Here is a 26,744-nt window from a genome sequence, read left to right as displayed (position 1 = left end):
TTTTTTTTTATGTGATAGGAGGCAAACGAGCAGACGGATCACCTGATGGTAAGTGATTACCGTCGCCCATAGACACCCGCAGACCCAGGGGCGTTACAGGTGCGTTGCCGGCCTTTAAGGTAAAGATACGCTCTCCTCTTGAAAGCTTGCAGGTCGTATCCGTCCGGAAACACCGCAGACGACAGTCCATTCCACAGTTTGGTTGTACGGGGCAGGAAGTTTCTAGAGAAACGTACTGTTGTGGACTGCCAACCATCTAAGTGATGGGGGTGGAAGTGCTGTCGGGTAGATCGGTGGCGAAAAGTGGCGGCAGGAATAAGTCCGGATAATTCTTCGGAGCACTCCCCGTGATACATGCGATAGAAGATGCACAGTGAGGATACATCTCTACGCAGCGCCAAGGGGTCAAGCCGATCCGAAATGTCCTGGCAGTCAACGATTCGAGCTGCTCTCCGTTCAATGCGGTCCAGAGGGAGAAGCTGGTACTGGGGCGCACCTGCCCAAAGATGAGAACAGTATTCCATATGAGGCCGAACCTGCGCCTTGTAAAGTTGCAGACGATGGGCTGGAGTGAAATACCGTCTCGATCTATTGAGCACACCAAGCTTCTTCGAGGCTAATTTAGCCTTACCCTCTAAATGACCACGGAACTGGACTTCGCTCGATATGTCGACACCAAGGATTCCGATATTGGCTGAGGCAGTTAGGGGAGTGCTCTCGAAACAGCGGGTTTGTCGTACAAACGGCAACTTTTTGGCGGTGAACGCGCAAACTTGTGTCTTTGTGTAGGGTTAAATTGGACTAAATTGCGTTGACCCCAGTCTGGGACTTCCTTCAAGGAGGTTTTAATTTCGGACACAACAGCATACGAGCCACCAATGATATGGAGTACGAAAATTACCTGGATGCGGGCAGCGCAGGACCCTGCATTGTGGAAAACCTTGGAGGAGGCCTTTGTCCAGCAGTGGACATCATTTGGCTGAAACGAACGAACGAACGAAGAAGATGCACTAGATATAATAAAAATAAATGGGATAGGGTTCTTCACAAAATTTTTGTCAGGCCTGTCTGGGTCATTAATTTTGTATGGGTCGTGGCGTGGTGACATGTCTCCTTTTATTTTTTATACTTAAAGGGGCGCTTGCTTTTTGTAGTACCTAATATTTAGAATAAAATTCTGCTCCTGATAAGTAAAAAGACGCATCTTACATTTTTTTAGTGCGAGTTAGCGCAGACTACAGATTTTGAGGAGTGCATTACCGCAGCAAAATTTTTATAAATGTTGTGCTTTAGAGAGTCGAGAGTATAGCAGATAATTAGTCCATCGTGAGCAGAAATTTGTCCACTAATAGCAAAATTCGTTCAAATTATAGTTTTAAAGTTATTAGGAAAAAACAGATTTTGCTGGGGTAATGTTTGAAACGTTACCCCAGCAAAATTTTCGGCGTTTACCCGTGGTCCCCCCAACATGTCCCCCTGGTGGGTCCACGGGTAATTTTTTTTACCCGTTGTCCCACCGTTCTGAACAGTTTTTGCCAGTGGGTCTACGGGTAATTTATTTTAACCATAGTCCCACCGCACAGTGGTAAACGTTGCATGTCACAAAAATCGATAAAATAAAATAGAAAGTCTATTCTTTTTTACATCAAGTTTAATTAAAAAATAATTGGAAATAAAATAAAATAAAATAAATTTTCTTCTTGGAATAAAATTGAAAGTAAAGGATGATGGGCACAAATGTATGGAAAGTGGTACCCGCTCCAATAGCCATAACCAATATATGTTTTTTCCTAATAACTTTAAAACTATAATTTGAACGAATTTTGCTATTAGTGGACAAACTTCTGCTCACGATGGACTAATTATCTGCTATACTCTCGACTCTCTAAGCACAACATTTATAAAAATTTTGCTGCGGTAATGCACTCTATTTTGAGTTGGCCGATAGTTAAGTCGGTTTGGGCCATAGATAAGAATAAGTACTACGTTTGGGCTCTCAGCCATAGATAAGATTAAGTACCTCAGCGCGCACCTACGTTGCATAGCGTAACCCCATAAGTCTCGCTAAGATAAAAACGATGTTTTTATTAAATACTAGCTTTCCGCCCGCGGCTTCGCCCGCGTGGATTTTTGTCTGTCACAGAAAAACTTTATCGCGCGCGTCCCTGTTTCAAAAACCGGGATAAAAACTATCCTATGTTCTTTCCCGGGACTCAAACTATCTCTATGCCAAATTTCATCAAAATCGGTTGCGAGGTTTAAGCGGGAAAGCGTAACAGACAGACAGACAGACAGAGTTACTTTCGCATTTATAATATTAGTTGGGNTATTAAATATAATCGATCCTCTCTCTCATTCCCACACAGTTATTGTGTTTTGCGTCAATTCTATCAATTCAAATACGGGTATATGCGCTCACCAGTTGGAGCCACTGTAGACAATGACTTGCGATTTCGGCTTATTATTTCGTTGACCACAATCTACACAAGCGCCCTTAGCGGCGAATTCATACGCGATAGCCCTCATTACGCGGTGTAATAAAACAGGGTGTGTGTGTATAGGATGATTTGGAGTGGCACCTGTAAAGCAGCCAGGCACGCTTACAACAATATTAAAAGCTAGGCAATAAAAGAAACAAATGTTTAATTTCTAAATGTTTTTAATTATCATAGAACAGTTTACATAGTAGTAGTAGTCAAACCAAAGAGTTTAGATGTAACAAAATGTTTGAATTGATTTTTGATTCGCGCAGGAAAAGTGGGTGGTATACAACGACTGGATGCCTATGATTCTAATTCAGAACCTTTCATGGCATGGCACTAGTCCTCACACATTCTCCTATCATACTTAAAATAGTGGTACATATTACACATTTTTGGATTTCTGATAATCAATATCAATTGTTTCCAGAACTTGAAAGTTTAAAATATGTACATAAATATCCTTTTATGCGGTGTAACAAAATTATTATATATGAATTAATACACTTTTCATTTAAATCTTGCATAATTCGCGCAAACATCATCCCTGTCAGTGATGCTCACAGACTAGCAGACACTCAAAAATATATTTAGAAATAATTATTGCTGTTAAATATCAAACTTCCCATTGTGTAATGTGTTTGTATGTATGAAAACGAGTAATAATTATCGTAAGAAATTAATTTATATCAACGTTATTTTGGTTGCAACAAGAAATAAAAACTTGACGATTCTTAAAATGCTTTTACTTTTTTAAAGAATGGCATAATTTGTGCCACTCTTTTTGAACACATTTGTTGAATATGCTCAAATCGAATCAAATTATTTAGGGCAAATTAATTCATCTCTTCCCCAATATTGTGGATATTATTTCATGGGATAAGTGTTGCAAGATGATATTTTACGTGTTGTTTTTAATTTTTAATTTGGGCCGGTATTCAACGTGTTATTTAGATAAACATTAAACAGAAAACAGTTTTTAATTACATATGTACAAATAACGCGACCCCGAGAATAGAAGGCAAGACTTTTTATTCATCACAGTTCGATTCTATTATACTTTAACATAAACTCAATTAATAATTTAGGGTAACATCAAAATGTAATAACTATACGTATCGGAAAATTATATTACAAGCTATGTAAAAATAAAAATATCTGTTATTGATTTTGAGGAGACTGGAATGTGATGAAGAAAAAGTAACTGTCACCAATATGGCGTCCTTCGACTCGATTACGTTGACGGAATCTTATACATTACACCAACTTTCACATTACGTTGACACATGCCTAAGTTTATAAAACATCTGCGATAATCACGCACGCATCAATACATCCATTCATAACCATTCACGCTACCTTCCATGCATCTTACAAAACAATAATAATTTATAAAATTCACAGTCCCTTGCACATGTGCATGCCTAAATTAACATACATCACCTTTCACACTAATCTTCTCTCAAATAATCACATTTACCTCATATAAGTAAAGATACCACAGCCACTGTCTGTATTTATAATACCAAAGAAGAAAAAAATGCTTTGACTTTTAAGATCATTATGGAAAGATTACGGTCAGGCATACATAAATAATTTCAATATTACTGCGCTAGGTGCATCAAATGCGGACCAATAGACACACTATTCTATAAAGAAAACAGGATTAACTTCCAGCAAAACTTATTTCCTTTTGATAAACAAAAAAATTATTAAATTTTTTGTCATCTAAAAAAATTGAGAGTATATTTGACCATTTAAAAAAATATAAATTCGACCTAACATTGTTTTGCTGAAAATTATTAAAAGCCCAATAAAGACCAAAATGTAATGCACCTAACGACTTATATGAATAACGACATGATATGACCTGCCAATATATTTTAATTTACCAGCAATATGTAGTTTGGAATAGAGTCACATCAGTGCTGTACCATGGTTCAAATCTGAAAAGAAAAAAAAACTCGTACAATCTTCCAAAAGGACTTGGTGGAACGACGATCCGGTGAAGGTCGCGGGAGGTGCCTAGATGAGAGCGGCACAAGACCGATCGTTGTGGAAATCCTCGGGGGAGGCCTTTGTCCAGCAGTAGACATCATTTAGCTGAAAGGAATGATCGAATCTTCCAAAAATGAGTTCTTGGTCGCCATTTGTTTTAATCGGCCGCCGCCAATAATAAAAAAAAGTGGCCCGTTATGCTACTTTTCAGTTTATCAGCTAGTAAGACATGATTTTAAGGGTCTGATTGCTGGCCCCTATTTCTGGAGACACAGCTGTAGAGGCCTAGGAAGCGCACCGCGATAAGCGGTTATCACGCCATTATCACAATTTTTATCGATTTTTCCCATATATTTTGACGTCGATTAAGTATATCACGCACGGCGCGCATCCTAGCCTGTCTGGAGACCTAAATAGTTACTGAATGTGATGTATTGGGCACACTTACCAGCTAGTGAGAGGCGCCTGCTGCTTGAGCTTGCGGATCTCCTTGGTGGCCCAGTTGGCGAGCGTCTTGGTGCGCGCGGTGCGCGAGCGGCGGGCGGCTTGCAGCAGGTCGAGAAGCGGCCGCGTCTCAAGCAGCGGCAACATCCGCACGCCGAACACCTGGTACGGTATTAGAAGGTTAAGTCTGTTGTTTTTGAAAGCATTATAACTTCACTGCTTGTACCCAGAGCCGTGAAAGATAATTTTAAAAAAAGTTCACTGGCTACTTTACGAAACTACGAAACGAACTATACGAAGTTTAGTAGTTAGCCGGGAGTGCGCTAGCACGGCAATACTATCTATACAGTATTCCAACTCGGCCATATTTTTGAAATAAATGTGAACAGCCGCGCGGTACGTCACCGCATGACAACATGCGATAGGGCTGCCCATCTGCAGACCCTATTTTCATTACATCTGCCTACTTAGAATTTCTACCTAGTTTTGTAAATGTATTTTGTGATTGTAATTTTTTATTTTATTTTGACAAACAAAATACTTTGAATGGAATAGGATAAAAATGCATGTTATTTTGTGATTAGTAGATTTAATTTAAAAAAAGATGTGTTACGATTTAGTAACAAAAATCTTATTTTGTGAGTGTAAATGTATGCGCCTCGACTAAGGCGTACAAAATGCTTGACTATTATACAGGGTGTTGGGTGGATGGGTTTGTGGGCGGACACTGGCCCATGTTAACATGTGCATGTAAATGGTATGGTGAAGTCAGTAAATTCATATCATCATTTTAATAATTTTAATTTTCATACAAATCTGATTTTATAAATTTTATTTTGTATGAAAATTGAAAAAATAATGATGTCATTGACTTCACCATACCATTCAACATGGGCCGGTGTCGGCTTATGGTCCCATTTACCTAACACCCTGTATAAATAGGTACTTGTAATTATTTTTATAAAAAAAAGCACTTACTGTTTAAAAAACAACACATCGTCCGTTTATTACTGTGGCACATTCGCGACACCTCCGACTTTTGCATGTCGAGCGCATACCGAGATTTGAATTTCGAAGGAAATCTCGCGTTTCGTCCGTTTATATGAAGTTACAATACTGTATGATAGTATTACCGTGGCGCTAGTCGGGATTCTCAGTAAAGTCCCGGTCCGTGAGCACGTAGAATTTTGTCCAATTGCGAAAAATTGTTCGCGACTGTGCGACTGGCACCCGCAGTAAGTGTGCGAGCGCGATAGCAACATAATTACGCGCGAGCGATAAGGATGGGTAGCTTGGAGTCATTGGACAAAATTCTACGTGCTCACAGACCAGACTATAGCAATTATGTAAGTAGCAAGTATTAAATTATCCATTTATTATCCCGAAGCAGTGGTACGGTTAATAAGGGGACGTATAAGTGCTTTTTAAAAGCCTTCTTGCAAAAATAAATGAGTTTACCGTGCACAGGTCGCCCGTGAGTCCCGCGATGACCGACATGTGCCCGTCCGTGCGCTCCGGGTCGGACGCCACCTGGATCATGAAGTTCACGATCGCGGGCACGTGCGGCTCCACCAGAGCCACGTCGGACCGGACCTGCAGATTACACGGTAGCCATTACTTAAGATAAGATAAGAAGCGTTTATTTGCCAGAATAGAGGTTATAAAGTTCTTACAAAAAATTTTAGTACAAGTATTCAACCTGCATACTTAAGATGCTCCTTCTCAGAACTTGCTAAATGTTTGTGGCTGGGAGGGAAAAAAGATACAATATCTCCTAAGAAGAGTAAAATTTAACGATTCACTGGAACTAATTTAACGGCATTAGTGATTTTAATATATATACATTTAGTAGGGNTCCCTACTAATTGTCAACTACACAATATTGTTCATCATTTTCTCTCATCAACTTTCCTAAAAGAACACGTTACAACTTTGATATTGATAAATGTCATCTTTAACGTCATACAGCTTCCTAACATAAGTAAAACTGGTTGCTTAATAGGAAACCCCAAATACTTGTAACTAAAAATGAGTAAGTTACCGAAATAAACTTTATTTATTTATTATACAAAATGTATTTGAGATCTGCATATTGACAGTTCAAATAAAAGCACGTCAATGGTCAATTCGCGTTCGCTTAACAAGCAATGCGATCGCCTTTGCACTGTTTCTTTGAGATTTTGAACACTCTTCTAGGAAGAGTATTTAGAAGATGAAGATAAACATTTTGTATAAAAGAAAAATACTATCTGAGTGTGATAAACTCCATTATAAACAGAACAAGTGAAATGGATTTCTTACCTCTCCATCAACACCCTTCAATCCTTGAATAATTCCAGTATATGCCTCCAGCACACTTTCCCTTAGTTCACCTAGATATTCTACCATGTCGTAGTCATTGCGATCGACTTGTGCGTTGCTGGCCTGCAAATTATTTGTAAAGTGATTATAACATGCAATAAATTGACTTTTGCTCAGTAGTCACAAATTACAATATCAATTTTACCTGCAGCAACATCTGCATGACGACATCAAAGTACTTGGCAAAATCAGGACCAATGCTGAGGGCTATATCGCCAAATACAGATAATATTTGTGGCTTAACAGAGCGATGGATTGAAGGGTCGCCAAGGTTTTCAAGCAACAAGTAAATAATTTCGTCGCAATAGGGCAGCACCTGAAAGAATTAAGAGTAAGTTGGAGTTTATTTACACCAGAAGGGCTAAGATGCGCGCCGTGACATACTTTATCGACGTCAAAATGTATGGGTAAAATCGATAAAATGGCGTGATAACCGCTTATCGCGGCGCACATCCTAGGCCTACAGGGGTGGCCAAGTTGATTAGACCATAAGATCTACTGTTTACTAACGAAACCTTGGGTAATCTACCACTTACATACTTCTTGAAATCTCAAATGAAACAGCATAGTTTAGTACACAATCATGTAGTATTTTTTGCCTTGCCACGATCGATTGGACTAATAGTCGCGATCGAACGGTTGGCCACCCTTGTTATACACCTTCAGACCAGACATTTAAAAAATAGATAATAACAAGGAAGTCCATTTGATTCTTACCTTACTTTTCAGTGCGCGACAAATATCACCGGTAACTCCGACAGCTGCAATGCAAACTTGATACTCTTGGTGGTTCTTGAGACCAACATACAGATATCTCTTAAATGCATCCATATATTTGAGGAACCCTTCTCCAAGTACTTCAACCAGAGTAGACACTGCCATAAGTGCGTCTTCTTGAACACCACCGGCCTTGCCAGCATTACCAGCAAACATGGTCAAGAGAGCAGTCATTATAGCATCAGATATCTGAGGTGCGTCTTCAGGCGTCACTTTACGAAGCACAGACTGTAAAGTTGCGCAAAGAAGACTCTGAAGATCATTGAACTGAGAACGATCTGCTTGGCTTGAGAGATGAGTTTCCATTTGCAAAACTTGTTGCAATCGCTCTAATATCACCATGGTGGTCTTTTGAACAGTCACATAGCAATCAGTTGGAGAATTTTTCACCATTTCCATAAGTGCCTCATAAGCAGCTGACCTCAAGTTATGTTGTGCTGCATCTTGACGATCAGTTGTTTCTAGAAGCCTTTGTACAATAAAGTCGAAGTAGGTGGACATGCAATATGTCTTAGGTTGATTCGAATCTGTCTGGTCTGCCGCTTCGTATGCTGCTTCAGCTAATCCAGTGAATGCCCAGCATACATTAGCAGCAACACGAGGTTCAGCTTTCAGACCATTTACAAGGCTTTCTAACAGCGGTTTTAAATATAACTCATTGATCGCTGCTTCAGGAACTATTTCACAAATTCTTCCAAAGGTCCATGCAGCTGTATCTCGAACAGCCACACTCGAGTCGTACATTGCATCTATCAAAGTTGGCATTGCATTTTCTACCAGTGGTTTAAGACTTGTTGCTTCCAAACCACCCAGAATAGATCCGAAAGCCATTAGAGCAGCTTCTCTGTATCGCCAGTTCTCATTTTTAATATTTGAGTTTATGAAAGGTAGGACATGTGGTACGATCTCATCCTCACAGCAGTTTGACAGTAGCATCAAGCACACTGATGCAGCTTTGGATGGATTCCACTCTAATTCATCATCAGAGTCATCTTGTTTGGTAAGCTTTTGCATGAGAACAGGTGCTAGGTATTGCAAGGCTCCTCTGGCATAGAACCTGGAAGTGCGGACTGGTGGTCGTCCTAAAAATAAAAACAAGTTATTAATTTTAGGTTATAAGTAATACAGTCCTAAACTTTATAATAATTTAGAAACACTAAGGTATAGTTACCGGCTTCAGCTGCTTCTGCTTCCTCAATGGAAAGGTCTATTTCTTCATCACTGACATTAGACCAAAATTCAATACCTTGTAGTGAAATTTCATCAATGTCTGATTTCATAGCTTCTAAGGTTATAGGGAAAAGGGCTTGTCCCATGTATGGTTCCATGTATTGATAGTAGAGAGACAGGATTTTAACCTAATGAAGAGATGAATACAATGATTATTATGAAATTTGATTTGGATGTGCCATTATGATTTTTAATTATAAGTAATGCAGACTTACTAAGCACTGAAGAGCTGCAACACTTATTCTCATGTCAGAAGATTGAGTTGCCTCACAAACAACCTCCATAATAAAATTCCTCTCATTTTCTTTATCAAAGTTAGCTTTTGTGAATTCCAGGGAGTTGAGGAGTGCCTGGGTGGCAGCCAAGCGAACGTGGCAACTTGGTTCAGATGATCTCATCCCATGAATTATAGCAGTGAGGATTGGATTGGATTGCTCAGTTAAGACTTCAGCATCAATTTCTTGGCAAATGTAACCTGGAATGATGAGAATAGACTCAATAGCAATATCTTAACAATGATAAACAAGTAACAGGTATAGAGAAATGTAACTCAATAAATAAATACCAATAGCTTCTAGTGTAGCTTCCTTTTTGAGTTCTGTTGACTGTGCATTGACTACATTTTCCACCAGCATGGGGATGAGGTCACCCCACTGCCCCACTGACAGCTCTGCAACAGCTACGTACGCTACACACTGAGCAGCCGAACTGGGTCTGCTATTTTCTGTTCCTATAGCATTCAAAATCTGAAAGAAACAATTAAATAAACATAATAAAAAAATTGTGTATTATTTAACTGGATTTCAGGCTGGAGTAGTGATGAAAGGCAGTTATTACATTATTTTTGATGTATAGTCGAATGTCCTCAGGAAGTGCAAGCCACCGTTGTTGGTACTGCTGTTTCATATTAGGGTCCTTAGAGGTAAGGTGGTTTTTAAGCTGAAGACCAGCGGCCATCCTGGCCACTTGGCTGTTGCCACCCTGGACGAGTACATCTGATAGTAACTTAATGAATGTTGTGAAATTGGTGGCCGCTGCCTGGTCCAAGTATTTTTCAGCTGCTTCCAGTTCATTTCGATCTGAAAATCAAATAAGCATTTTTTAATATGTATTGACCTAAACTACAAGGCAAAATATACATATTTTTTTGGACATAAGGGGTGGAAGTCTTAAATAAATAGTAATATAACCTTCAAATTGATAACTCAAGTTGATTGTAACAAATCACAACAATATAAAGACCATTATGCTAATGCAAATAATCATGATAAAAGAATAAACATATTGGTAGGTTCTTTTCGCTAGTTGTCCCCAAAACATGGTAAGCTAGAAATTTCTCTAAATGACAGTTATGCGTGTCGTGCTATTGTGTCGATATGAACAAGTAATAGTTTATCATTATTGTAAAATGTTGAATGCTTATAATGTGCAGATAAGTGAAAGATTACATGGTAAACGATGATTACTAATTTAGACCAATGACATGAAATGCGAGTCCATTGACAGTTTGAATGAAACGCCATGCTCAACGATAAATTACATGGAACTTGTTACTTACCTGGTGAAATAGTCTTCTCTAATATTTGTATAAGAGTTAACGTCGTCTCCGTATGCATCTTGCTCCCCTTTCTTTTTACAAACTCAGGCTAAAAGAGTAAAATGGTAACCGAAAAACTCAAGAAACCGGCACACGACGAAGGAACATTCACAAAATGTCAATGTTACCAGCATTAAATTCAAACTTGAAATAGATAACTGTCAATTTTAACAAAAAAAAATATTTTTGATATTTGGATACACCACACTTTAAGTTGCTGGCTTCCATTAGGGCGTTAATAAACTTTCAATTTGTATGAAGAATCGTCCGATACTAAATCAGTGTAATGTGCGCAGTGCCCACTTTCATCTACATGTCCTCATCATACGTGTCGCTAAAGAGTAATAAATTCTTGTACGTCATACTGATTAACAGCCCGTTTCAAGTACCGGCCGACAAAAAATTAGTGGTCTCTGTGCCTAGGCTTTTATTCTGAAAAGCAGTTATTTGTACTAAAACGAAAAAAATAATTGTATGCAAGGTTCAAATAATTTCGAAAGCTTGTATCGCGCATATTATTGAATTTATTCCTCTTTTGTTCTGTTTGCTTGTTTTTAAAAAAGTTTTTTTTTATTATTATTATTTTATTTTACACTTTTTAGTTATATCTCAATCTCTGGGCCCTGATCAACATTTAGCACCAAAGTGCTCAGGAAGACGAATCCAACGAACCCAAACTCAATAAGTTTCCGCCGCACTATGGATCGAAATTGCGATTTAAGGACATAATATGGACATTTTTTTCACAATTTCAATTTGAAAAAATTACCTATCTATAGGTTATAATACGTTATTCTGATGAATAAATGCTGCACAAGTTTTTCTCTAAAACCAAGTTATGAGGTTCGAGAGTTAGGAGGCAAAGCAAGATCTGTCAAGGCTTAAGTAGTCGAAATCGACCACTTTATGTTTCATTCCATACTTACAACAAAAATGGAAAATATTTTTTTCCAGCCAAACTATTGGTTTTAGAGAAAAACGTTTAATGACACATGTCTCCAGCGCGGTTTTTTTGCTCTACATACCTAATCAAAAAATGAACGTCAAGATTTAACATTATTTTGTTGAATATGTTATTAAAACTATTAGAAACCATATTATCATTGTTTCATGTGAATTTTAGTATTACATTTTTTATTTTACATTAATAAAATGACAAGCAAAGCAGGGCGAAGAACTAGCATAGAAACAACAGACAATTTTATGAAAAATCATAGCATGTGTGTGCCTGTACTGAAGCTGAACAATGGGAAATGATGAATTCCACTTTGATAAAATTTTGCATGCCATCTATACTGATCATCATAAAAATCGGCCCACCTACGTTTTACAGGAAAACTCGTTTCTACTGACACAATTAAACGATTAACATAAACGCGATATACCTACAATAAATGTGACTTGAAAAAAGACCTCACTTTGGGCTCACCTCTGGGATCAATTAGACCAATTTTTATGGTTAAAAAACCAAATAATGATCTCACGTGTCCTCTTTAACAGATGGATAGCGATTAATCCCAACTCAACAGTTTTATAGCCATAAACGTTGGCTCAAGCGTAACTACCTATTTTTTGAAGAAGTGACTCTGGATTCTTCTACAGACACATTTTTGGGGTAAAAACTTTTTCTTTAATGAAATGAAGTTTAGAACTAGGTTTTTAAATGGTGCCAATATTGGTGGGAAGTGGGGATGCATACGTTTGAAAGTGCTTGTCGCGGGAGGGTCGATTTTTGTGATGACCAGTGTATACTTAATATTATAAATGCGAAAGTAACTCTGTCTGTCTGTCTGTCTCTCTTTCACGCCTGCATAGAGATATTTTGAGTCCCGGGAAAGGACATAGGATAGTTTTTATCCCGGTTTTTGTAACAGGAACGCGCGTGATAAAGTTTTTCTGTGACAGACAAAATTCCACGCGAGCGAAGCCGCGGGCGGAAAGCTAGTTATGAATTAAGGGACATTATTTCCCACCACAAAGTCCACAAAACCCCCTCTCCCCTTTGTTAAGGGTGAATTGGGTAGGTTTGTAGATGACTGCCCCAATGGATATTTTCATTATGGTATTATAATTTTATTGCGTATCCGAACGTTGTGAGAACTTGTTTGACATGCATGCGGTTGTGCTAATTTGACATTGACGTTCATGTCTTTTCGTGTTGTGGTGGTATAGTTCGCGGACGTTGTGCCGATCTAAGTTTACCAAAATGGTAGTAATCCTTTTATAATAAAGTAATCGCATGGATAATTTAATTTCAAAACGTTTGGCTCGTGCCGGTAGGATGTAATCTGTATATACCAGGGAATATTTATGTGTAATAAGTGTGAATATCTTTGTTTCAGTCGTTGGTAATTCCGGACAAATTTCAGCATATCTTGCGTATTATGAATACCAATATCGATGGCAAACGTAAAGTTATGTTTGCCATGACTGCCATCAAGGGGGTTGGTCGCAGATACTCAAACATTGTATTGAAAAAAGCCGACATTGATCTGGACAAACGTGCTGGAGAATGCACCGAAGAAGAGGTACAGTGTGCAGTATTATTTGATTTTAAATTTGCTTATAAGTACAGACAACAGTATTTCAAACTATGTTGCACAGTTGCGTGCTATTTTTCTACCAAAATAGTCTGAAGTGCTGTTGACTGAACCTACTGCATCATGTTTATTAATTTTCGAGTAAAAATAATTCATGTTGATATAACAAACAAGAAACTACAGTAAGAACTAGATCTGGCCTTCGATTGGCCAAACTACATAATTAAATTCAAGTAGGTACCTGAATAATCAAAAGCTGGAAAGCCTCAATCTATCCTTGAAAATAAATTGGGTTTTAGGTTGTCTAATGTCTTCTCCTTTGTTGAAAGAATAGAATAGAAGACAACAAAACTCAATTCAGTTTCTATGTTTACAATTAAGTTATTTGTTTACTGATTGATAAAACGTAATAATTCTTTCTTTTTAGGTTGAAAAGATTATCACCATTATGTCCAACCCAAGACAGTACAAAATTCCAGACTGGTTCTTGAACAGGCAAAAGGACATTGTAGATGGCAAATACAGCCAGTTGACCTCCTCTAATTTGGACTCAAAGTTGCGTGAGGACTTGGAAAGGTTGAAGAAGATTCGTGCCCACAGAGGTATGAGGCACTACTGGGGCCTCCGCGTGCGTGGTCAGCACACTAAGACCACCGGCAGGAGGGGAAGAACTGTTGGTGTGTCTAAGAAGAAGTAATTTATATTAAATAAAAGATTCTTTGAATCCATTTTGATTTTTAATGGTTTTGAACCTTGATTACTCTCTGATTACCGTTCAAAAATGATTTATGATCTACATTGACTAATTACACTAACCAATTATTCTTTGCTAGTGTTCAATTCATTCATTTTCACTTTAGATCTGGTTGTGTAGCTTGATTTTTTGTATGTATTTTTACTTAGTTAACTTTAAATTTATTTAATTTAGATGTTAAGAGCTAAAGCAGGTTCATAAGATCATTGTATGGACTGCGAACAATACATACTCGGTCCATAGCTGCTGCTTTATAGGCATTATTAACTATAGCAATACCACAGACAGATAATATAATACTAGTCAATACTCTAATGACATTGCTATGCTGTCAGAATACTTGAATACACCTTCACTACAGAATACCTAAAGTACGGCCAACTAGCAGCGATACAAAAGGTCGATTCAACTGTCGAACTATCTATTCTGTCTCTTCCCAGCTTGTGTATTTGTCGTAATGTCTCGTTCTCCCGCCAAAATATAGTCAAACCCCTGCTATTCCAAATGACCATGACGGGTTTGTTTACATTTGGTATCGCTTCTCGTTGGTCGTACTTTAGAGCCCTAAGTTGTTTTAATATTTGATGTCTAGGTCTCTGGGAATTAATGTCAGTAAATGAATGGGTCAATAAACTTAACATTTACATGTTTCTGAGGGTTACATAGGGCATAACCCCTACAGGTGATACCCCTACAGATAAGTATGGTGGTAGTACTCATTACAAGTAGGCAAAAAGGTAAAGAAAATACACAACTAAAAAAAATAAACTTTATTATAATATTAGTCTATAAATGTTTACTTACATTTCTGAAAATAGCAAGATAAAAGATCAAACAGTATTGTAATCAATTACAAAATCTTAAACTAGGCCTACATGAAAGTGTGATGATAATTTATGAATGAAGTATGCCAATGTTCAATTTAACACTTGGGTCATTGAAACAAAGTGGAATGGAATTGCATTATTCATATTGTGCTATAATCACCATCATGTAAACACCAGCTAATAGAGCTAATATTTCTTTTATTGATTGAGATAATTTGCTAGAACTTTCTAACAATTCAGGGATAACAGAGACAGTTGCTATATAAATAAATCCTCCAGCTGTAAATGGTAATATAAGTGAAGAAACAAGTCCTTCACTTGAACCTTGAAGATAAATTGATATTACTGTCCCAGAAATTGCTCCAAAGGCTGTCAATAATTGTAGCAACATTGCTTTCTTCCGTGAACATCCTGATTGCACAAGTATAGCAAAATCTCCAATTTCATGTGGTATTTCATGTAATAAAATGGTTACAGTTGTAATGTATCCAATGCTATTTCCTGCAATAAATGATGCTCCAATAGCTAATCCATCTGTAAAGTTATGTGTGAAATCAGCCGCAAGATTGAGATAACCAGCAATTTTTATTTCATCCTTCTTATCTTTGGCCTTTTTTTTCTTATCATCACTTTTCTTCTTATCAGATCCATGAGAATGTCCATGGCCTCCATCAAAGAGACGTACAGTCTTCTCTACTACTAAGAATGTTATAATTCCACCAAGAACTCCAAGACCCACAGTAATATCATGGGGCCCATGGGGTTCATCATCATTCTGGTGGCTGTGTGTATGGCTGTGACTGTGTCCAGCAGTATCTTCAGTGGAGGTCAATGCATGGGGGATTAAATGAAGAAAAGCGTCACCAAGAAGACCACCAGAAGCAAACGATAATAGGATTTTAAGTAATGGTTGTTTTTCTACAGAACCATCAATGGGTATGAAGAATAATATAAAGAATGGGACAATGCTTATGAATATTGTAGAAGACAATGCTTTAAAGTACAAGTCGTAATCACCGACATTCTCTTCAGTTTTATGTTGTTCATTTGCACTCTTTGAGTATTTGTATGCCGGTGGTTCACTCCCATGTGAATGCGAGTGGGAATGTCCCAGAACCACTGCAATAACAGTACAAATCAAAATCACACATGGTAGAACTCGTTCTCTCGTCACAAACATCATGTCTAAATTGATTGGTGTGACTAATAACTTTTAATCTTCAATTCCGCGCACATTAAAACTGTAGGCAGGATTCAGTTATCTTGATAATAAGACTAAAATTTAATTCACTGTAGTTTCATTGTACATTTGTAAAACAAAAACTTGCTGCTTGCCACATTCATCGTTTCCTTTCTTCCACACATCCACTCGTCATTCAACTGTCAGTGTCAAGCAAGCACATGTCAGATAAGATAATGGCTTGGTTCCGATTTGTGCCAAATTCGGGCCAAACTTGTAACTTGTATAGTTCCAAAATACTGGACTGTCCTATCGATGACATTGACAGTGGGGCGCCACCGTCAATACCGGATCGCTGGTTCCGATTTTTGCCATGTTGGAAACCATATAGTTGAACGATGGTAGCGCCCCCCTGTCATTGAGTTCGGTGGGACAGTTCAGCGTGGGTCTTCATGCTAAATTATATTACTTGATTCTTTTATGGACTCTTTTCTATTAAAAATTAAAACTTAAATGGAATGGAACACAGATATGGATTAGAGGAATGGAAGCTGTTAAGCTGATCATTATCTTTTCTCAACATCTCAATTAAATTATAAATAACTTGAAAAAACGAACTGCCTTAGGTGGGAATTGAACCGACGACCTTCTGCCGGGCGACTGCTCTTCCCAACTGAGCCCCGATTACGGTAACTTATAACGTCAACAATCCAGACACGCTTCTCGATTCTGCGATACGATTGGTCGTTCAACAGCGTACGTCAGCTGTTTTGACCAATCGTATTGCAGAATCAGAAACGCGTCTGGATTGTAGACGTTAAAAGTTACCGTAATCGGGGTGCTGTGCTGACACCAGCGTTGCCAGTTTTTTTTTTCGCCAAGTCGGGACTTTGGTACTTTTTGAGTGAAAACTGACTCCAAAAAACCTANTTCCGATCGAATCGAATCACTGGTGACGCGGCGACTGACATTAGTGAAAACTTCACATTGGTTTGCGATGGCATTTTGACTAGACCCACTGAGAGCAGAAAGAAGGAAGAAACTAATTAAAAAAAAAAAGCTAGAAAAAGTAAAAACAATCGCAAAGTCATAGACATTTTTTAACTTTTATTCGATTTTGAATGAACTTTTATATCGCCGCGTCGTTGGTGGTTCAATGTGCATTTTTGGCTGCCATTTTCCGATCGAATCGAATTACTGGTGACGCGGCGACTGACATTAGTGAAAACTTCCTATTGGTTTGTGATGGCATTTTGACTAGACCCACTGGTCAGGCTATATTATAGTATGTTGAATGTTTTTTTTTTAATAAATATTTACACATCCCTTCCGAGAAGCTATTGGCTTAACATATGGTTAAGGTGAAGCAGCTGCTGACCTTCGGATAGCGTTCTAGATACGGGAGGAAACTCTTTTTGATAATAAATGACAAAAACATACAAAAAAATTATAACTATTTACCATGAAGCTAAAGATAAAAATGGAGGCCAGACTTGGAACAAAAACTTGAGTCAAATACCTACTTATCTCTATCTCGCTCTCTTTGGGCCGACCTCTCTTTTTAGTGTGGACTGTAGTATTGCTATCTCCTTATTTAAATCTAGTAAATTCTTCGAAATAGCCAATTCACTAACCAAATCAGAAGTTAAACAAATAAATAATTAAATATTTGAACTACGATTACCTACTTAAATTAAAAATTACAAAATTGTCGACCGTTTAGGTTAGTTAAATGTGTTGACGAATCAGGGAACTGCAATCCCAATTCCTGGGAAATCGGTACCATGTGGCAACGTCGGTCCAATCCTGCCCATCATGGCGGTTGTTTACTATTTTGTTTACTATGCAGTTAATTTCGTTTGAGATTTGTTACAGGACCTAATCATTGTTTTATCTCAAGAAATGGTGCAAAATTTTGTAGTGCGTGGTTGCGGTTGTACGTGGTGTCCCGGAAGTAACTTAAGATTCCACGCGTAAGTGTTTATTTCGTGATTTCCGACATTGGATCATTGTAAACATATTTCTCTGTATTTTCACAGTAAAATTTTCTTCCTAAAATGTTTTACCAGTATTTACACTTATTATTTAATGATACCTATGTCAAGAAATAAAGATTTTATATTGAGTTTCATTGACTGAGCAAATTTACATTTTTTGTTTATTTAGAAAGAGAGAGTCTGCCCACAGAGAGCGAGATAGTGATACATAGGTTGTGCTTCAAGTAGGTATTCGGAGTGTGGCCTCCATTTTTATCTATAGCTTCATGCGGAGTTGGATATTGATCGATCCCTTTGCATTCCCTACGGCATTCCCAGCCCAGCCAGAAAAAGACAAGAAGAAGAAACGTCAGTCTGTCAGTCACAGACATAGAGAAAAGTAATACATAGGAAATAGAGAGCCCTCTCTGTCAAATTTTTGAACCTACTAATTGACAGCCTGGTGTTAAATTCCCTGTACTAAACCCACGTACGTAACGCTCACATACATACATAAAGTCCACGCACACATACATACATAAAGTCCACGCACACATACACAGTTCACGCACACATAGGTAGAGATGGGTTTCCACCCGGGTAAAAACCCACATGAGGGTAAAAACCCAATAAAAACCCGTTTCATTCACCTGAATGTCTCCAACTTCCTCATTGGCCCTAGAGCAATTCCAAGTATCCCATCAATAAAAGCCTAATTAGAGTCATCAAACCTCTCAGTCATTCAATTAGAGCCATTAGAACTTCATAACTNTATGTTTGTTACGCGATAACTCCGCCAATTATGAACCGATTTGAACAAATCTTTTTTCAGCGTATAGGTAATACCTCAAGGGTGGTCCCATTTAAATTTAATAATAAAAAAACAACCCCAAGGGTGGAAAATTGGGGATGAACTTTTTTATACGCAATATCTCCGCCAATTATGAACCAATTTGAACGATTATTTTTTTGTTAAATAGGTATTATCAAAAGAGTGGTTTCATGTGAATTTGAAGAAAATATTTCACCCCCAAGGGTGTTAAATTGGGGATGAACTTTTTTATAATATACATTAAGAATATGGTCTCAATGTACTGCCTACCTTCAGTGGTAACATCAAGGTAATAATTAGTTAACTAAAAAGCAAGAAATAAGTAAAATTTTATAAAAAAAATAAAAACCGACTCCAAAAAACCTACACTAAAATATTTTATAAAAAAAAATAAAACCGACTCCAAAAAACCTACATTAAAAAGTAGAAAAATAATTACTAATAACCTACTTATTTATTAGGACGAATTAATATTTATGTAGGTATACCATGATTGATACTTCTGGAGTCGGTGCCAAGATTATGAAACATGTAAAGTTTGCCTGCACCGACTCCAAAAGTATCAATCATGGTATACCTACATAAATATTAATTCGTCATAGTAATAAATGCTAAGGCGGATGTATTCTATCAGAATACAGCACTTTTATTTTTTGGCCGGCACTTTTGATTTTGGACCAAAATGGATGATGTCCTTTTCAAGTGTAATACGGTGTTTCGTCGGCCAGCGTTTGTTTCATCAATGTTATGCATAGGTATAATGCAGTTCAATTTTTTCAAGTTATTTATAATTTTCAAATTAGTTTGAGATGCGACTCATAACTAGAGATGGGTTTCCACCCGGGTAAAAACCCACATGAGGGTAAAAACCCAATAAAAACCCGTTTCATTCCACCCGTACCTAGGTGTTTACACCGGGTGAAAACAAATAATTTTATAATTATTTCAATTGGTATCTTTTCTTTATTTTTATTGAATTTTTCTCATTTAAGTTTATTGATTAATAAGTAATAAGTCAAATTTAACACTAATATGCATTTATATTGTGGCCAAATCGTAAAATTGATCACGTTATGATGATGTGACCAATTTTTATTTTATAAAAACCGGCCAAGTGCGAGTCGGGCTCGCGCACAAAGGGTTCCGTAGCAGCAAATATAATAAACTTATTATGTCAATTTATACACCTGGTGAATGGAGCCTAAACTCTCCCGATATTTTGCCTTGTACTTTTATGTATGAATATTAATTTTATATATGTATTTATAAATATTCCGAGCTAAAGGCGTAGGGCTATAGACCTACATTATAAAGATTTTATATCATCGCGGATTTTAAAAGGTGTACAATACTGTAGTATATTTTTTGATCTATCTTATAAGGTTCAGCCATCGTTTTCAGTGTAAGCACAATAACTTAACCAAAATTACAGTTAAATCAACCTATCTCAAAAACTATAAGAGATACTTTGATCAAACCAAAAATCGTTGAAAGAGTTAATTAGCATGCATCACCTCTATTTTTTTTAGAATTTTATACCCCGTAGTTATAAAAATAGAGGGGGGGGGACATACTTTTTACGACTTTGAGAGCTGATATCTCAAAAACCGTTCACTTTAAGAAAAATGTTTTTTAGAAAACTTTATATCATTTTAAAAGACCTTTCCATTGATACCCCACACGGGTATGTACATCGAAAAAAAAATTTTCATCCCTCAGTTACATGTATGGGGGGCCCCACCCCCAATTCTTTTTTTTACTATTTAGTGTCATAATTTTGTAGCGGTTCATACAACACATATTCCCATCAAATTTCATCACTGTAGTACTTATAGTTTCCGAGTAAATCGGCTGTGACAGACGGACAGACGGACAAACACAATAATTTGTGATCATGGCAAGGACATGGAGGGGGGGAGGGGTGGATGCCAAAGATGCCAAACTCTCTCTTTGATGACATTACGGTATAAAGTTACAAATAACAACACCAACTACAAAGTACTTCTGCTTAAAAACTTGAAATCGAACCGCCCTTCCGCCACTGTAACGCATTGTAACGTTTTTCAAGACCTCTTCTCCCCCCAGATTGCATTACGTAACACTAGAACGCCCCCTTAGCAACAAATACCACTTCTCACTTAAAAAAAACGCTATTTTTGTTTTCACCCACCAGAATGGGTGATAATGGGTAAAAACCGGGTTTTTACCCAAATCACCCAGTTTTAACCCAATCGGGTGAAATGGGTTTTTACCCACTACCCATCTCTACTCATAACGCTAAAAATTTTACGTGCTAACCATACGAAGCCATTTTATAAAAAAAAAAAACAGTTCTTGGCGGGAAAATGAAATGTGAATCATCATGTTTATCCTTGTGTTTAGCAGTTTTGTTTTATTTTTACGATAAAAGGTATAACACATAATGGAGTTCTCATGATCCCATAATACTTAGCTTATTAAAATTCATCGAAATAGTCACAGTTAAATGTTTTTAAGAATGCCAATTTTATGCTTTTAGAATAGAGGGGAAAATACTACACTCGGCGTCAAATAAATCGCACCTCCCGCGACAAGCACTTTCAAACGTATGCATCCTCACTTCCTACCAATATTGGCATTTGAAGGCCTAAGGAATTCTAAACTTCATTTCATTATAGGAAAGGATTTTACCCCAAAAATGTGTCTTTAGAAGAATCCAGTGTCTCTTAGATTCTTAAAGCGATAGATAGTTACGCTTGAGCAGTAGGTACCTAGGCTTTATGGTTAGAAATCTGTTAAATTGGGAATAATCGCTATCCATCTGTTAAAAAGGACACGGGAGATCATTATTTGGTTTTATAACCACAAAAATTGGTCTAATTGGTCCCAGAGGTGAGCCCCAAATGAGGCTTTTTTCAAGTCACATTTAGCTATGGCACCTGTAAATTGTTTATAAAAAAAATTTTTTTCTTAAAGTTTATTTATTGGGTTTTCAAATAACCACCAATATTGATGAGGCACCATGATTGTGTCAGAAGAAAATCTTTAAAGCTATTGTAGATGGAAGTGCCATTTCTTTGATGCCGAGTGTAGATAGTTTAGTGAGTTGAACGATTTTAAACGGGACATGGATATTATCAGTTTTTAAACATTATTATGTGTGCAAATTATAGTCTTTTTCACGTAAGATGATCCGTATGACACTTCAAGGTTATCCATATTACGCATACTACATTATGCAGAATATTTCTGAAAAAATATTTGTATTTTATTAGCAATATAATAAAAAAAAATTAACTACTTGTCTTGAAATATAGTAAAATCTGAGTCTATTGATTATATTTTAATTAAATACGATGTAAAAATATTTTTTATTTATGAAACGGAATGTGTGAAACGGAATAGATTTAGTGCTGGGGTATTTCTTGTATAATAAAATCGATTATTTCCGCGGTTCATTAATCGATTGCAGTGAATACTTAGTTATTAAAAACATCACAAAAATCAACTATATTTTTCGATTATTGACTTTAATAAACGCATTNGAGGCTTTTTTCAAGTCACATTTAGCTATGGCACCTGTAAATTGCTTATAAAAAAAATGTTTTTCTTAAAGTTTATTTATTGGGTTTTCAAATAACACCAATATTGATGAGGCACCATGATTGTGTCAGAAGAAAATCTTTAAAGCTATTGTAGATGGAAGTGCCATTTCTTTGATGCCGAGTGTAGATAGTTTAGTGAGTTGAACGATTTTAAACGGGACATGGATATTATCAGTTTTTAATTTATTAAGTTTAAACGTAAAATAACATTATTATGTGTGCAAATTAGACATTATTATTGGTGTTATTTACAAAAAATAAAACAGACGTTGCTTATACGTCTGTTTAAATTACATTTCGATCCAAATAAGTATTCAACGACCGTTTACTTTATTGTAATAAGCCCTTAAATCTTTAAACTTAAAACCAATAAGTTAAGTTGATATTGCCATCTCTGTCTCTTTGTGTCTCCACGACGCTTGACTGCCGGACTAGTTTTCGCATTGAACTTCGTCTTCTGCCAGGTATTTCTGGAACCTCGTCGTCAAGCACTAAAGGAGCTTGGGTTAATTCTAAATGATCTAAGTTTTCGTAAGATTCAGCATCCAGAGGTTGCCTGAAGGTAAAAAAATGATAATTAAAGATTAAGGTAGGTACATTATTTTTTGGAAAAGTTTCTTTTTTAGTCCTTAGTTATTAGGTAGTTTTTAAAAATTACAATATTATTAATAACTCGCTATACCTACACGAAATAGATACGTCATCGATGAGTGCTAGGCTTTTATTATTCAGGTTCTAATAATGGGGTCTCAATTTCGCACAAAAAATGTCGGATGTCTGTCGACTATTTTAGACAGCTTACCTTTGACCTCCACATACAAAGCAATCTCGGTAGGTCCAATCTTTGCCAAACTCTTCTCCTTCCTCTGCTGTTTGTGGTAGAGAGGTGTGTAACGTTTCCGGTAAACGAAGACACGATATTCCGCCAATAACTGATAAAACTCCCATTACCAATAAAGGCAAAATTAGGTTGCTAGAACCCTAGAAAAAAATGATTCCATACAGACAAGAAAAAATATTTACCTTCTTACATTTTTACGTGAATTATACTGATTTGCTACATACTATGATTTGGTGATGACGGTTAATGAAGATGACGAATTGAATTTATTTTAACTGAAAATATGACGCTACCAAGTGCTATAGTTTCTTTTACTAAAATTAAATAGTCTCGTTTTAATGAAATGAAATGCTAAGTATCTAGAAAAATACTACTAAATAAAACTTCAGATGTTTGTTACATTGTCAAGAATGTGGGTAGCATGGTAAAACGAGGATTGATAAGGAATTACGAAAACGATCTCTACATGAGTCGGATGAAAAATACAATTGACCCTTACCAAATAATTTACAAAGGGAATTATAATTAAACCCAAACCACCTATGTACGCGGATGTTCCGATTCCAACGCCTCTTAGTTCGGTTGGGTATAATTCTCCGGCGTAAGGATAGATAATCAAAAAGGAGGCAGATATAAAGCATTTTGATATCAAGTATAATATAAGCGTTTCTGTTATAGCATCTGTAAAGTAGATAATATGTGCGAAAATAAAGTAAATATTTGCAAAAAAACAATAATGAAAGTAGGTAAAGTTTTAGTTATTCGTTATGATTTTATTGATTGGGCAGACAATTTATGTTTAAAAATCATCAAACGGATGCAACTTTCCTATCATCTAATTTCAATTAACTTTGATTAGAAAACAAATGAAGTCGGTTAAAAATATTACCATTTGGAAGCAGTACAGTAGCAATGCAGAATATTCCACTAATAACCATCGAAAGACAGAGCGGCCATCTTCTTCCAACTCGATCCATCAGAACCCAGCATACAAGGTAGCTTGGTATTTCAACGGCCGAGGACAAGAAAAAACTCATATACTGGTTATCTCCGATAGCCGGACCGTAATAGCTTAATCCGACGTAAACCATCTCTGAGGCACACCAATTTAATGTTATAAGACACGTTTTCAGTCTCATATTCGGCGTCTTGAAAAGTGCAAACACACTAGCATTCTTTGTCGTTGTGCATCCTTTCTCTTTTTGTTCTAGTACTAATTTTTGAAGTTTTATGGTGAACTCCTCTGGCAACTCTTTATTGTTCACTCTTGCGATATTTTTTAAGATAGTGTTGGCTTCTTCAAGCCGCTCTCTCATTAATAACCAACGCGGAGACTCGGGCAACACGAACCAGTAAAAGTAATAAAATAAAAATGGTACCGATGTCGCCAGTGCAAGGGATCTCCAGTCTCTTAATAAATATGTTATCCCTGAGAGTAAAATCAAGCCTAATGTATAAAATATACATGTCATGACGGTTACGAAGGATCTGTAATTGGGACCTGCTAATTCTAAAGCTGAAATTATTAACAAAAATTAAATCTTTATTCATATCACTTCTGTAATAAGTCATTGTCATAATGTCTACTTACAAATTATGAATGGTATTTGATAGACAGCTGGTATGGTTAATCCCACAATAGTTCTCGCCAGTACCCAAGTCCAATATTGGTGTGCAAATGCTGTCAATAGACTACCAAAAAGCAAGGTACTCAAGCATGCGAAGAATGACTTTTTCCGACCAATGCGATCATTTAATATTCCAAAGGTGTATACTCCAATTGGTCCGCCAACATTTAAAGCCACCAAACCAAGAGTTGGGTAGACATCGTATTCGCACACTAAATCAAACTGAAGGCAAACATTTATAGATGAAGCGGTGACAATAAAATCACTTGGCACATTACTTAGTAGGTAAAATTAGGAAGGATTAATTTATCATTACCTTTGATCTATAAACTCATAAATAGTTACCCAAAATTTAAAACGAGACGAGATGAATAACTTTGTGGAACTCTATGTTAGCCTCATAAATTGATTTTTACTACTTATGTAGGCCTAGGATGCGCGCCGCGATTAAGCGGTTATCACGCCATTTTATCGATTTTGCCCATACATTATGACGTCGATAAAAGTTATCACGGCGCGCATCTTAGGCCTAATGAACGCCTTACGGTCAAGGCTTCGTTTATCAGTGCGATTTCGGATTGATTGAAATTTTGTATTATCCACTTACATTTACGTATAGCTATAAGAATGTAGTAATTTAGAGTGGCATACTTACATCAATTACAACTGACGATTTAACTTCAGACGTGTCGTATTCATAACCATCCAAACAGGGCTCACGAGGCCAACTTGTGTTCACCGTTATTGGATACTCACTTTTAATTATTTCTTCCCAATTCACTGAATATCGAGAACACTTCTCAAATGTTGAGTTACTATTGATCTAAAAGTAGCAAGAATAACTTGTGAAAATAAGATACCTAATTTTGTACTTATAAAATAATCAGCAGTAGGTAGGTTAGGTTAGCAACTATTGCATAGGAAATTTATCTTTAGAAATCTCTGAACTGCAAGACTGGATAACTTTATTTTTAAATGTGTTTTGTTATGTTATTTACCTGATTAGGTATAGACAGTATTTTGCGTTCTTGTTGTGTTAAGTTCAATACTTCCAATTGGGGAACCTTGCACCAGTGGTCGGGGGTATCTGTCATAAAAAGCTGGTTGAAAGCACAAAATCCACAGGGTAGACATGCTGGCAAGCACACGAGCCATAACAAAAGCTTCTGGTAAAGACCAAATTCGCCAATCTTCGGTAAGAGATCGTCTAAATCAATAGCGTCTTCATTGCTTTCTTTAACCTATAAAGAAAGATTTTTATAAAATAAATAACTATTACTATTAATTAAAACACCTTGAACTTAGTCACTCACGATAAATGAGTTATAATATTATTATTTATATCAAAGAATAAGTAACAGTTTGTTTACTACAGTAAATCAAGGGAAGGTAGAGTAACCTTAGTTCGCGGCCGCGCGTGTCAGGGGCAATGTTAATCACAAGTACACATTCTGGATCTGATTTAACAATATAACTAATTTTTTGGTTAAACATTTTTTATTTGCATTTAATTCTATGAATATGACTGCACTATTAAAAAAACGAAATATAAATACCGGTGAACCGGTGACCGGTTGTCTGGTGCCGTAATTAGGCGACTTTTTATCATTTTTAGTCATCACTTTTTGATAGACACAGCAAAATAAAAAAAGAACTATAGTTAACAGTTTCTTAAACTTTCTTCGCGTATGAATG

The 26,744-nt window shown here is 36.7% G+C and overlaps 4 protein-coding genes across 5 annotated transcripts; 1 reads left to right on the top strand and 3 right to left on the bottom strand.

Moving 5' to 3' along the window:
* Positions 1-2,747: 2,747 nt before the first annotated feature.
* Positions 2,748-11,025, bottom strand: Fs(2)Ket (Importin subunit beta Fs(2)Ket). Of its 2 annotated transcripts, XM_028306916.1 has the most exons (11): positions 10,849-11,025; positions 10,128-10,369; positions 9,856-10,036; positions 9,506-9,765; positions 9,232-9,418; positions 8,001-9,142; positions 7,429-7,599; positions 7,224-7,346; positions 6,381-6,515; positions 4,927-5,084; positions 2,748-4,426 (listed from the first exon to the last, which is right to left on the bottom strand). In XM_028306916.1, coding segments are annotated over exons 1-11 (2,658 nt in total). In that variant the 5' UTR covers positions 10,907-11,025; the 3' UTR covers positions 2,748-4,425. The 2 variants fall into 2 exon arrangements, with proteins under 2 accessions (XP_028162717.1, XP_028162716.1); XM_028306915.1 differs by lacking the exon at positions 2,748-4,426 and having other exon boundaries at positions 4,923-5,084.
* A 1,960-nt stretch (positions 11,026-12,985) lies between these two features.
* On the top strand, positions 12,986-14,155 carry RpS18 (ribosomal protein S18). Its single transcript, XM_028306989.1, has 3 exons — positions 12,986-13,096; positions 13,230-13,415; positions 13,855-14,155. The coding sequence occupies exons 1-3, from the start codon at positions 13,094-13,096 to the stop codon at positions 14,122-14,124; spliced, it is 459 nt and encodes a 152-aa protein (XP_028162790.1). The 5' UTR covers positions 12,986-13,093; the 3' UTR covers positions 14,125-14,155.
* Positions 14,156-15,110: 955 nt separating this feature from the next.
* On the bottom strand, positions 15,111-16,419 carry Catsup (zinc transporter catecholamines up). The gene has a single exon (XM_028306978.1). The coding sequence runs from the start codon at positions 16,189-16,191 to the stop codon at positions 15,145-15,147; it is 1,047 nt and encodes a 348-aa protein (XP_028162779.1). The 5' UTR covers positions 16,192-16,419; the 3' UTR covers positions 15,111-15,144.
* Positions 16,420-22,863: 6,444 nt separating this feature from the next.
* Positions 22,864-26,668, bottom strand: LOC114354519 (carcinine transporter). The gene is made up of 8 exons (XM_028306936.1): positions 26,621-26,668; positions 26,048-26,290; positions 25,705-25,872; positions 25,013-25,271; positions 24,311-24,937; positions 23,921-24,102; positions 23,383-23,561; positions 22,864-23,136 (listed from the first exon to the last, which is right to left on the bottom strand). The coding sequence occupies exons 1-8, from the start codon at positions 26,666-26,668 to the stop codon at positions 22,941-22,943; spliced, it is 1,902 nt and encodes a 633-aa protein (XP_028162737.1). The 3' UTR covers positions 22,864-22,940.
* Positions 26,669-26,744: the final 76 nt, after the last annotated feature.

The sequence above is a fragment of the Ostrinia furnacalis genome, unplaced genomic scaffold, assembly GCF_004193835.3.
Source record: "Ostrinia furnacalis isolate ACB-3 unplaced genomic scaffold, ASM419383v2 OfSCF2054, whole genome shotgun sequence".
NCBI classification, from domain to species: domain Eukaryota; kingdom Metazoa; phylum Arthropoda; class Insecta; order Lepidoptera; family Crambidae; genus Ostrinia; species Ostrinia furnacalis.
The sequence above is the reverse complement of the archived record's forward strand: the minus strand, read 5'-3'. Positions and strand labels throughout refer to the sequence as shown.

Excerpts from the sequence above, each read along its gene's own strand:
- RpS18 (XM_028306989.1), top strand. Across the intron at positions 13,416-13,854 it reads GAGAATGCACCGAAGAAGAG|GTTGAAAAGATTATCACCAT; the intron begins GTACAGTGTGCA and ends CTTTCTTTTTAG.
- LOC114354519 (XM_028306936.1), bottom strand. The coding sequence starts at position 26,668 with ATGACTAAAAATGATAAAAAGTCGCCTAATTACGGCACCAGACAACCG. Across the intron at positions 23,562-23,920 it reads TTCCCTTTGTAAATTATTTG|GGTTCTAGCAACCTAATTTT; the intron begins GTAAGGGTCAAT and ends ATTTTTTTCTAG. Across the intron at positions 23,137-23,382 it reads TTTGTATGTGGAGGTCAAAG|GCAACCTCTGGATGCTGAAT; the intron begins GTAAGCTGTCTA and ends TTTTACCTTCAG.
- Catsup (XM_028306978.1), bottom strand. The coding sequence starts at position 16,191 with ATGATGTTTGTGACGAGAGAACGAGTTCTACCATGTGTGATTTTGATT.